General features: G+C 30.3%; 1 protein-coding gene across 1 annotated transcript in view; it reads right to left on the bottom strand.

Annotated features, from left to right (window-relative positions):
* LOC142330555 (LHFPL tetraspan subfamily member 6 protein-like) overlaps positions 1–13,239 on the bottom strand; it is a 347,661-nt gene that overhangs the window by 40,007 nt on the left and 294,415 nt on the right. The window contains exon 4 of the mRNA XM_075375905.1: positions 2,067–2,169. Within this exon, the coding sequence (XP_075232020.1) occupies positions 2,067–2,169 (103 nt within the window). The remainder of the gene's footprint in view (positions 1–2,066; positions 2,170–13,239) is intronic.

The raw sequence follows: 13,239 nt of genomic DNA, 5'->3' as shown, positions 1-13,239 counted from the left end.
TTTAAATTAAAAAAAAAAAGGAAATGAAGTTGCATTCGAGTCGATGTGCTTTACCCTTATAAGATCCAAATATTTCATTAATTAAAATTTTATTCTGTTCTAATTCTGGAACCAATGAAAATAAGTACTACTTATATCGTTGAAAAGTTCTTAATGAGGGCTGATTACTGCAGTTAAGAAAAATTCCAAAAGCCAAATTTTTTGGATTTTGGATTTTTTTTGGACTATTTTGATCTAGTCGATTGCAATAAAAAGGGGAGGTGCTAACTAGATGTTACAACAGTCCTAAATACAACATTTCAACATTCTATCGCTAATCGTTTTTGAGTTGTGCGAGATACATACGTACTTACTGTACGTACATACATACGTACGTACAGACGTCACGCCGAAACTAGTCAAAATGGATTCAGGGATGGTCAAAGTGGATATTTTCGTTAAAATCTGAAAATCAAAATTTTACGCGATCACAATTCTTCCTTTACTTCGTACAAGGAAGTAAAAATAGTTCATATAAACATAGGTTCGGAAACCCTTCGTTACCAAGCGTCGGCTGGCGAAAGATTTTGTCCTGATTTATTGGCCTTGAGTAGAGTTGAGCCAGATTGTAATTCTTCTGACTCAAATTAAGGGAAAAATGAATGATTTGATATAAAACATTAAAAAAAAAATAATGTAAATAAATCCCAGAACTGAATTTAAGTAGTTTTTGAAAAATATGGGGTAAAAGACAGAAGACTGAGGTTATATACATTTTACATTTGGCGTAAGATAGCTTCTTTAAATCGGTAATAAATACATAAAACGTTTTAAAAAAATCTGTAGAGAATTTGATTGAGTAAAACGGTATGAATCAAGTCCACAGAAAATAAATACAAACGACGTTTTCAGCAATTTATTTAATTTTGGTTTGTTATTTATGTTGGTATTTGTTTTTTTTTTAAATATTTAATTTAATTCTTTTGTTTAATAATATCAAAGATATTTTTTGTATTTTTTTTTAATACTTTTATTTATAGTCGCATCAACAGTTAAAGTCATTAGCGACTTATCAGTGTAATGTAACTGTACTGGTAAATTTGTAGTTTTGAACAAACTCAGATCGACTACTCTTGAGATGTGTGATTAATTGAAACCCAACCCCAAAAGAACACCAGTATCCACGATCTAGTATTCGAATCCGAATAAAAATAACTACCTTTATTACGATTTGAACCTGAGAGCGAAGATTTTGTTTCGTTTAATAACTTTTTTAAATTTGCCAAATTTTGATACGTTATGCTATCAATAAATTTTTACGTTTTTTGTTTAATTTCTGTGTGTTTAATTCATACAGTTTTACTCAGAATCAAATTCTCTACAGATATTTTTTAAAGTTTTTGTGTGTTTGTTGCCTAATTAACAAAGTTATTCTACGCTAAACAAAGTAGTTTTTGGACCCCAAAATTTTGTGTTTTACTCCAAATTTCTAGAAAACTACAAAAATATAGTTCTGGGACCATTTTTTTCAATGTTCAGGTCACAAATTCATATAGAATTACTAAACTTTGTACGTAATTTGAGTTCCAAGAGTTATAATCTACAGGTTCCAACAGTCCGAGGTGAATCTTTACCAAGCAACAATCGCTAACGAAGCGTTTTCGAACCTATATTTATATGAAGTTTCTTCTTTATTTTCACCAGTAAAACACTTTTACATTTCTCGTGAATCACTCTGTATATCAAAAGATAAATTTTTGTTTTCATTTATAAACAAACTTTTTTTTTTTAACTTTCAACTAAAAGAATAAATTTGTAAACGTAAATGAACGGGGTTATCTTGTCTTGTAATATTATAATTACTGTGCGATTTATTGACATCTTGACCACGATCCCGATTTTAAAATATTTTTTCAGATATAAAAAAGAATTTTTGTATTAAAATATGGTAAATATAAAAAAACAAACATGAAAATAATAACGTCATAAAAAGTAAAACAATTTTTGTAAAATGATTTGAATATATTTTTTTTCAAAAAAAAAAAATATAATCAATCTGTTAAAAACGAACATAAATTGTTAAATACTTGCCTAATTTATAAACGTGAGAAGCATTTCCACAGCAGTCTCTAACTTCTCTGTTATCCCAACCAACTGGATAAACCGCACCTCCTCCACAAACTAGTACAGCTGTAAAAAAAAAAAAAAAAAAATACAACCATTAAACTGAAATTAGTGATAGGGAATAAAGTATATTTATGGATTGAATAAATACTTATTTTTTGAGATAAAATAACATATCTCTTAAAATTTAGAGTTGTATTAAAATACAGAAACGGCTTCATATTTCAAAACTGAGGACTCCTAAAAGGTACAAGTGCGGATCTACATTGTTACAAAATTTATGGTGTGTTTGAAACTTGTCCGCCAATCTTGGATCAGCATTATGGAATAATTTTTTTTTTATAAATAGGAAGGTGGATATGTGATACATGATTTTAATAGAAAGTTTTAGAGAAAAACGTTGACGAAAACCGTTTTTCAATAAATGTCTTCGTTTTTGATTAATAGTAATCAAGTTTGCTAAAAAAGGAAAAACATTCATTAGTAATAAAAGGAGGTATAACGCCCCGTACTCACTTTTTCACTTCGTATTACCTTCAGATTTACATTCAAAATGTATTGCATATTAGTAAAACAAGTAAAGAACTACATAGTTAAAAAATGAATATTTTATGATATGTCTGAAACTTCCGCCATCTTGGAACCGCTATATTGAATCAAACAGATTTTCTTTTTTAATAGGAAGATGGACAAGTGATATATGATTTTAATCTAAACGTTTTACTAGAAAATGAGGGCGAAAATCTTTTCTGGATAATGACTTCGTTTTCGAGTTATAAGCAAAGGTGCAAAAAAGGTAAAATGTCCCAAAGTAACTTTCCTATTTCGTATAATTTTCAGAATTACATCCAGATACAAATTTTAAACAATTAGTCTTGGAATTAATGACTCAAACACTAATAATAACAGTCTTCACAATAATAAAGAATAATAATAACCTTGTCAAGGACAAGGTTATGGAAGAATGGGAGAAGGAACTTAAGGAATGTGAGTTATGGAAACCAATCCGGTTGGGGTTTCCCAAAAAACAACCTCTACATACCATACCTCGCATTTGCGGATGATCTGGCAATATTAACCGATGATGAGGAGAAGATTGCTGTCAATCACCTCGAGATACTGAAAGAAAATAAGAAGAAGTGGGACTGCAGATCTCATTCGAGAAAAGTAAATTCTTATGTACAAAGACAAATATCACAAGTCTGAAAACAAAATACGGTAAAATCGATAGGGTCCCATACTTTAAATACATCGGGGAATTCATCGAATCGACAGGCCTTGAAAAAATCTCACAACAAAATCGTCTCCAAAAAGTAAAAAAAGTACTAGGGTTAGTTCACATCTACAACAAAAAATGTATGTCAAGACAGACTAAACTCCGACATTACAACACAGTTATAAAAACAGCAGTCCTTTACGCCAGGGAAACTTTGACACTTAACAGAAAACATGAACTTGAAGAAATTGAAAAAGTAGAAAGGAAGATCATTAAGAATATCCTAGGAGCAAAATATACCCAAGATGGTTGCAGACTACAATCAGTCAAAACAACAGAAAAGTATTCAAACATCGAAATTGACATTAAGAAAAGACGAATGAAATTCTTTGGTCATTTCAATAGACTACCAAAAAATAGATTGACAAAAAGGGTAGTAGAATATGTAACCTCGCTCAAGAACTCAACACCTTGGATGGACAAACTTCGAAAGGACCTAAAAAACGTCAACATAAGTCCAACAGACGTTTTAGAAAGAGACACCTTCAGATCCAAAGTAAAACAAATGGGAAGTTACATCAGACAACCAAAACAAAAGCAGTATAGACCAAAGTGGTCAGAAGAGCGTAAACAAGCTTTCTCGGAAAGAATGAAAACTTATTGGAGCAACAAGAAGAACCGAAAGGAAAGTTATTTGCTTAACGTCTTCCATTTAATGAGAGAATTCGAAAATAATAATAATATACGATAACTATTAATTTTCAAATCACTAATTTTAAAATTAAATATTGTAATAATTAACGTAAATAATATATCAGTTGACCTAGCCACTTCATTTTTAGTAATGTAGCAAATTATTAGTTATTATTATTTGAACCCTACGGATTGGTCCAGCGGTGAACGCGTCTTTGCAAATCAGCTGATTTCGAAGTCGAGAGTTCTAAGGTTCAAATCCTACTAAAGGCAGTTACTTTTATACGGATTTGAATACTAGACCGTGAATACCGGTGTTCTTTGGTGGTTGGGTTTTAATTAACCACATATCTCAGAAATAGTCGACCTGAGACTGTACAAGTCTACATTTCATTTACATTCATACATATCATCCTCATTCATCCACCTTCATCTTCATTCACCTGATGGTGGTTCCGGAAGCTAAACAGAAAAATAAAAAGTTATTATTTCGTTATTTATTATTATGAAATCTGTTATTAATAACGGAGCCATTAATTCCAAAATTGATTGTTTGTTATCAGATGTAATTCTAAAGGTAATACGAATTAAAAAAAGTTATTACCGGCTGTTTTTTCGTTTTGTGAAAATTTGATTGCATATTAAAAACGAAGTAGTTTATTGAGAAACGGTTTTCGTCATCGTTTTCCGTTAAAACTTTACATTAAAATCATTATCACATACCCATCTTCCTATTTAAAAAAAAAGTTTGATTCAATATGACAGATCCAAGATGGCGGAAAAAATATCAAACGCACCATCAAGTAGTAATTTTGTTTTTATGTATGTGTTTCATTTTCTTCTAGCTCCTAATATTCCTCAGTTTTGAGTTTTTTTTTGGGGGGACGCACAATGAAGGTACGTTATTAGTACCTGAAAGCAATGGTTTTACAATACATAAACAGATTTTTAACACATGCGCTAAGTATAACGTTACATAAAATAGATAACCGAAAAAAAAAATAAAAAAATAAAATTAACCAACAAACCACAAAATAACTCAGGAAAAATAGGAAAAATTTATATTAAATCATAATATAAAATACTCTACTAAGAATACAAATTATAATAAGTATTCGATAATCGAATATAGATGTCCGGTTTTAAGAAAAATAAGATATTCGATAACATCCTCAGTTTGTGTCCTAGAATATCTCTGATGGTAGCTCATAATTTAAATTTCCAACGCAACACCGCGTAACACACGCAGTCCACAAGGATGTGTGTATGATTTTTGGCAGTTGTAGCGAACACAAACGAGTGTATTGGTCTGATACGTTAGGTGTCCATGAGTGAGCCTAGTGTGTCCTATTTGCAAATGGCAAATAATAACCTCCTCTAGACGGTTATTCCTGCATGAAGAGTTCCATGGAAGACCAGTTTCCTTGATGTATCGGACTTTATTATCCACTATAGCAGTCCAGTCACCTTGCCACCATGTTTGAAAAGTTTGGAGCAGAAATACAGAGAAGAAAAGGAAAGGAGATAAATTTAAGAAAAAAGAAGAAGGAAATGAAAGAGTGATAATTAGGGGAAGTATAAATATTACAAAATAATTTTAAAAATTTCTGTTTAATAATAGTGGGCTTCGTGCTTCTTAATTGTGGGTACTTCGTGTTGCTTGTGAGGCTAGAGTAGTGAGGTATGAGAGTACCTTGTGGGAGGCTAGACCAATCATCATCATCAACTGGTAACAAACGGGGTGATCCTGGGGTGCTGTTTTGGGAGGTGCAATGGGGTGTTCTTATAATATCTCTCCAAACATCGTCCGATTTTCAAAGTTCAAAGCGATGTATTTGTTAGTAGGTTGATGGCTAACTTTTGCATGAATCAGGTACACCATCGATCTAACAGATTACGGTTATTCAGAATGTATACATGCATATAAAGTTTGTCTGTTTATTTGTTAATGCATCATGCGAAAACCAACCGACAGATTACTTTCAAATTTGCAGAATATATTCGTGTTATCCCAGGGAAGGTTTTAAGCCATCGACCGAGATCCTACCTCCCTTTAAGGTTAAGATATTAAAAATATTCTTTATTTCTTAGCCCCCAACGAGGGTGAAGTTATGAATTACAGATATTTATTAAGGAAAACTAGATTAATCCTTTTACTTCATTATTATATTTCTGCCGTCATGGCAAAGAAATAAGTTATGAATTTTTCGTCGTCAAAGGTGTGTGTACTTTAGTTACCGTAGTTACTATTATTCTATCTTTTGTAATTTAGTTTCTTTTTCAGATTTCTATAGAGCCTCAATATTAAAATTATTAGTTATCGGTATTATTATCACATTATTTCTCACAGGATAACGTAAAGTGCGGAGGTCAACCGGTTGAAACTCTCTGAGTAGATTGGAATGGCAACCGAAGCAAACTGTGTGGATGTCCAGGGCGCCTGGAAAATTGGAGATGGCAAGCGAAGCGAGCTCTACGGCCATCGGGTAGACCCTTTGGACCTGGGAGGCCCCGAGGAGCCGTTGAGTTGACTCCTGGATTCACCTGGGTTAATCTGAGCCCCGGAGGGTTCAGGTTCTGGCTAGATGGCTAGTTAATAAAATATTAAACATTTCTGAACCGAATGAATATTTATATAACTCTTTTGCTTTTATATTAAATATTCAATTTTATGAAAAAATGTTTTGAAGTTTTAACTTTGAATTAATATTTTATTTTATTCCCACGAGAAAAATGAAATTATCTTTATTAAGATTGAAAAGTAAACTTTCTCTTTATATGGTTTTTTTTTTGAAGCAGTTCACCGTAAAATTTCATTAAAAAAAGAAATATACGTATTATTAACCGGAGATTTTATTTATTTCTAGGAAAAATTTGTAATAAGAGATAAAAGTAAAATATTTATTTCCATATATATATATATATATATATATATATATATATAAGAGAAATCCCTTTCGGCACGCTGAAGGTGGGAGGATAAATTTCATCAGTACTAGGTAGGGGACAAAAAAGACTTCCACCTGATTGCATGTGAAAAAATTTTCACATGTTTAGCATACGACAAGTCCCATCTTACAATTCCAGCAGCATTTTGGTCATCCCTTGCCGTAAGGATTGGTCATATCAGAAATTGTTTCAAAGAAAGGTTTTAGGTAATGCTTAGAGGACTAAGGACCACTTTAAACCAATTCAATACTCTGCCTGTTAAGGGAGGTATAATATTTTTGTCTTTGAAACCCCATTCTTTCCACCCCCTGGGGCAATGATTGGTGATATAAAAAAACTCTACTAGATAATTTTTAGACCCTTATTCAAAGAATAGTAGTAACTTTAAACGATTCGATATTTTACTTAATAAGAAAGTTATAGCGATTTTTGTTTTTTAAAAAAGCCCTCCCATTTTCACCTCCATTGTCCAATTTTGCCCATTAATGAATTAGAACGAGATTTTGGATCATTATATTTTATGTATGAATTTGAAAGTGATTGGCGCAAAATTACGGCAGTTATCGTGACTGCAAGAAAGTTAAATATACATTATATATATATATATAAATGTGGTTTTTGGGTGTGGGGGATATGAAACGCGAAGAAACGTCGAAATTTTCCAGAAGTTGAATTAAGGTACCCATTACAACAGGTAGCTTTCTTATGAAATCAACCTAAAAGAGTCTTTACTTTATTACAATTACATATATATATATATATATACGTAATATTTTTATTAAAATTCTAAAAAAAATATTTACACAAATAGTGAGAAGAGAAAAAGGAAGAGAAGAAATATATTTTTCAATTAATAAACCTTTACAAGAAAAAAAATTAAAATGTTTTTATCTGTTAAAATAATAAGTTGTGTTAATGTGTAATGTATTTTATTATATGAGTGTTAAAACAGATAAAAATTTAGGAAAATGTAAAATAATCCCTTTAAAAGCATTGCCTTATAAAGGGGTAATGGAAAGAAAAAAAATACATATATATATATATATATATATATCTATTTCAATGTACTTATATTTATCCATCAAAAATTAATCCCTTTTATAAAAATTACTATTCTTAAGTATAACCTAGAATATAAAAAATTTAAAAAATGAAAAGCAATCTTGTTTTGTACAGCGTACAGCGGAAAGTAAAGTAAATAAGGTCACATGGGGATAAAATAAAAGAAGACGGAGTAAGAATAAAAAAAAAATATATGTATGGAGGGCGGTTATATTTATGTGAGTAATGGAAAGACGGGAATGTAATTTTGTTAAAGGAGGAGAGTTACATATTACTATAGAGTAACGTTAGTGATGATGGCTGAGTGCTAAAGGGGTTATTTTGATAAAACAGTCATCTGTTGAGAACAAAAAGTATCTGCGATGTAAGGAGAGCTTCCTCTTCTTTTGTGTACAGTAGAGCTAACCCCTTCTCCACTTCTATCAGCTGTACTACGTTTCTTACTAAATGTTATACACATAAGAATTCACTTACTTAACCCCATCGGGAATGTCCAAAGTAGGTATTACTATATCAGTTAATAGAAGATAGGAAGAGAGTGGATGTTGTTCGCTACCATACTTATATTATCCAATATACTTTATTCACTTTAACCCACATTTTCTTGTTTGTTGTTTTGTTGTATTTTGTTTCCTTTTTTTTGAGTCAATCATTCTTTCTTTTAGTAAATATATACTCCTATAAGTATATCTATCATGAACTTTCGTTTCTTTTTTCCATTAATATACTAGTAGCTTAAAATATAGCACTAGACTGAAAATAATACGTAGCTATTCTTAACAAATATATTTCCCCCGTTTCTTTTTTAATTTTTCTTTATTTGTTTCATCAAGTAAATTGAAAATATTCAATTTGTCAAAGTGTGAAAGTAATCGTAGTTTTTGTTTTCTTCATTTTTTTTTGTTGGTTTTTCTTCTTTACTCACACTTTTCTTTTATAAAAGTAATCCATTGAAAGTATTTTAAGCTCTATCTGACGTGTAGAAAACTAAGATTGATTAATGGTGTTTTACGTTTCACATTGGACATAGATTCATTAAATTATTGCATAAATCACTTTTTCTTAGCCTAAATACCATAATGGTATACTGAAATAATTTAAAAGGAAAAAAAACAAATTTGTAACATGATACTTAAAACTTATTAATTTGAGTTTAATTTTATCCAAGTCAATATGACTTTTTTTCTTTTTAGAATTTTTCTTGTAAACTGTGATTTTTAAATTTATTATTACATTTTGTTAAATGAGCTGTTTATTTTCTGTATAAAATTTATATTATTAAATCTTAAAATATATTGTTTATCAAGCAATTTTATTCTTTTCACTTATTTTTATAATATATTTATATTTTCTTTCGTAAAATTTTAACCTTAAACTTAATGAAACCAATTGTTCTTTAATTTTTAATAATAAAACTATTTATTTCCGTTGATTTTATAATGTATGATCCTTAAATAGAAAAAAATTACGTATGAAATAACTCAATTCAAATAATAATAATAATTTAAAGAGAAAAAATACAGAGATTAAGATTTGTCGATGATTTTTCTGTTTTAAAAAAAAAAAATCAGAAATACTGATTTGTTAATGGAAGAAAACTCTAATTAAAAGAAAAATAAATAATTAAATTAAAACAAAAGAAATTGGATTATTATAGAGAATAAATATTATAAGGAATTAAATATTAAAATTTAGAATCGTAATATACCAAAAGTTAACAATTTCTTTTGTTGAATTTAATTTAAAAATATAAAAAGCTTATAACACAATTATAGAACTTTCCCATCATGCGGTTTTTTTTTCTGATGTACGGCTTACACACACAAATTAAATTATTTATCAGTTTATTTAAATATTTTTAGTTTATTTCATTCAAAGATTCTAACAAAAGCGCGTGCACATACCGTATTTCGTTTTCGCGGGTGTGGCGGTACTAGCGGCCACTTTAAGTACTATTCATTTATTTAATTTCACCGCTCAACTGTGATGTCACAACATATCAGACGATTACAGCAGCTGTACGTCAATGCTACAATAGCGCTCGTTGTGATGAAAGGGGGTATTATTACGCAGTATAACTACTTAGCCATTAGTTTATTTAGAATATTTTCTGGGGTAGAGGTGCGATTTTGCTAAAATATTTTTACACGTATTACTTTTTTAATTGTAAACAAATGTGCCTAAGAAAAATAAGACCTTAATTAGGTGAAATATTAAGATACTGAGGGGGGGACCATGCTCTACAGTTCTTTGACCTTTTAAGATTTAATGGCATCAATGCCCATATATAGAAGTAATCTGATCAAGTTTGGTTAAAATCGGTTCTGTAGTTCTAGAGATATAAGGTGATTTAGAAAGCAACATCGAACACACATACGTACATAGGAGAACATCCGGAATATTTCCATCCGGTTTTTGGTTCCTTATTGTCAAAACGTCAAGATCCGGTGAAAACCGAATATGGCAAAATTGGAGCGATTGCAATATTTTCCCTTCTAAACTCTGCTATAGCACTTGACGGGAAATTAAAATATGACAAAGGTAAAAAAAAACAAAAAAAAAACCAAATAATACGGAAACATTTCATACAGAAAAATTGTCTGCTGCTCCAAATATAGATCTAAAAATTGGAAAGAAATTTTACATCTATTTGTTTGCAGAGTAACTCTATAATATCGAAATACAAACAATAATAAAAACATTAAGAAAAATACGTAAGTTGAAAATTGAATGGCATAAATTCCCTATACATAGAAGTAACATGATTGGACAAGTTTGGTCAAAATCGGTCCAGTAATTTTGGAAGTATAAGGTGATTTAGAGGCCAAAACCAAACATACGCACGTACGAATATTAATATTCGGAAAATTTCTATCCGGTTTTTTGGGTTCTTTAGGTGTCAAAACGTAAAATCCGGTGAAAATCGCTTATTCCCAAATTGGACCGATTATAATATCTTCTCTTCTAGAGCTCTACTATAGCGCTAGGCAGGAAAGTAAAAATATAGAACAATGTTGGAAATATAAAAAGTTGGCCGGTGACCATAATCTAAAGAAAAGACTGGAATATATATATATATATATATATATATATATATATATATATATGTATATAAACAAGATAATTAAAAACGTAACATGCAGTAAATAATCTGAGATTAAAACTATTTGTACAGAATAGAACTTAATGAAGTACAGCATCAAGCCAGCCAATTTTACCGTAATTAAACTTTTTTTTTTTTAATTAATAGGTATAGAATTGATCTAATTCAACTCTATTACAAGAAACTTTTCCTAGCTTTGACTTCTTTATTCTAATACTTTTACCTTCATTCTTAAAGAATAAAAAAAACCTGATATAAAAAATGTATAACATTTATATTATTATTTTTTAAATCAAATTATGAAAAATGAATTTATATACAATCCGAAAATTTATGGAATAACTTATAAAAATTACACAAAACCTTTACACCAAATAAACTAAATAAAATTTTTTAAATTAAACTATTTTAAACTTAATAAAAAAACGTTCAGTGGGTTATATTTAGGTGATTTTCAATGATTTGCCGGTACTTTTTTTTGTGCATATTCAAAGATCGTTGTTCAAGTGAGTTAAGATGTAACTTTATTTTGTATATATGTAGAATATGTTAATGAATTTTGTTTCTATAAAGTGGTTGTTAAATGTTTCAATATTATTAGAGAGCGCGTTTATGAATGTATTGTAAAAAACGTTTATTTTCTTTTCAGCTGTATTATAATGTTTGAATTACTCTACTGGAAGCTCTTTTATAATGAGGGTCATTATGAAAGAGATTTTCATTATGATTCAGGTATTCAACCATTCAAATTTTACTATTTTCAACCACTAACTAATCAGAAGCAGGTATTGTTTAATGCATCAACTGTTTTATTTTACATTGATTTTAATCGGCTTTAATAGTTAGCAAGCAGAGATTAATATTAAAGTACAACAATAGGTAACTAAGTTTCTATATTACACTGTTTAGCCTTTTGTTAATTATGCCGGATTCTCAGGAAGAAATTTCTTTATACAACGAAGGATATTAAATAAAAGGCAGAACTTTCTATTAATAACTTAATGCCACAGAAATGTTTTGTTTAATGTATTTTTTAAGATTTAAAAAAAAAATATTCCGTTAACAAAGTATTCTATCATTGTATTAAATCAATATAATCCCAATATCTTCTCCGCTGTAGAAAATATATGCGACGTAACTCTCTACAATGGCTATTACTGCACTCTCGCCAAAGTTTGTGTAGTAACTTGCTTCGCACTTGTGCATCAGTGGCTATCATTATAGGTTCGTTGCATAATATACTATTATATTACAAGGACATTGTATTATGTGTGTGATGAATTGATTTTTTTATTCGGAAAACAAAATTATATCTAGTTTTTTTGTGCCATCTTCCTCTAGGTCTTTTTTTAAGTGTGTTAGTGTCTCTCCTAAAATATTTTTATGTTTCGTGTTGTGTTGAACTCACTTTTACCTTTTACTGGTAGGTAGTTCAATTCCTTTGTTAGTTAGGTATTTTCAGTCTTGTTTAAGACTCAATGAGATGTGCTTTGTTTTGAGTTCATTAATTAGTAGTACACCGATGGGAATGCCGCGAGTGACATTCGCATCGGTGGCATCCTGGCTTAGGCGGACTGGAATATGTCAAAAGCCGAGGTTTCGAAGATGGCCTCCGGTAAAGCCCATACGGGCTCGGAACGGAGGTGGAGGCGGAGGGTTCTTCCCATAGACGGGGGGCTCAGGATGTCTCTCCCAAAAGCGGACCAGAACAGAGAAAAATAGGGTACATTTTCATAAGAGGCTTATTAAATTTGTGTATCTATTTCTTGATTTTTAAGTAAATCTACAGGATTTTGAATAAATTGAGTTGTAGGACAAAATTGACTTTTTTGCAATCAACACTTCTTTTATTGGTATGATGATAATATTTTTGGTGTTTAAAGACGCAATTAAGTAATGATCTGAGTGCTGATTAATTTGTTAGTTGAGAGTTGTAACTTATGGTATGTGGTCGTGGTTCGAAGAGACCAAATGAAGGCGATATTAGGTTATATAAACACATTGATGGAAATGTCTACCGAGACACTTGCATCGATGACATCCTGACAGAGGCAAACTAATTACTGTGGCTATGACTTCGTTCATAGCCAATCAGGGCTATGAACAAAGGGAG

Source organism: Lycorma delicatula, chromosome 9, assembly GCF_047948215.1.
Source record: "Lycorma delicatula isolate Av1 chromosome 9, ASM4794821v1, whole genome shotgun sequence".
Classification (NCBI taxonomy): domain Eukaryota; kingdom Metazoa; phylum Arthropoda; class Insecta; order Hemiptera; family Fulgoridae; genus Lycorma; species Lycorma delicatula.
This window is presented reverse-complemented; position numbering and strand designations above follow the sequence as displayed.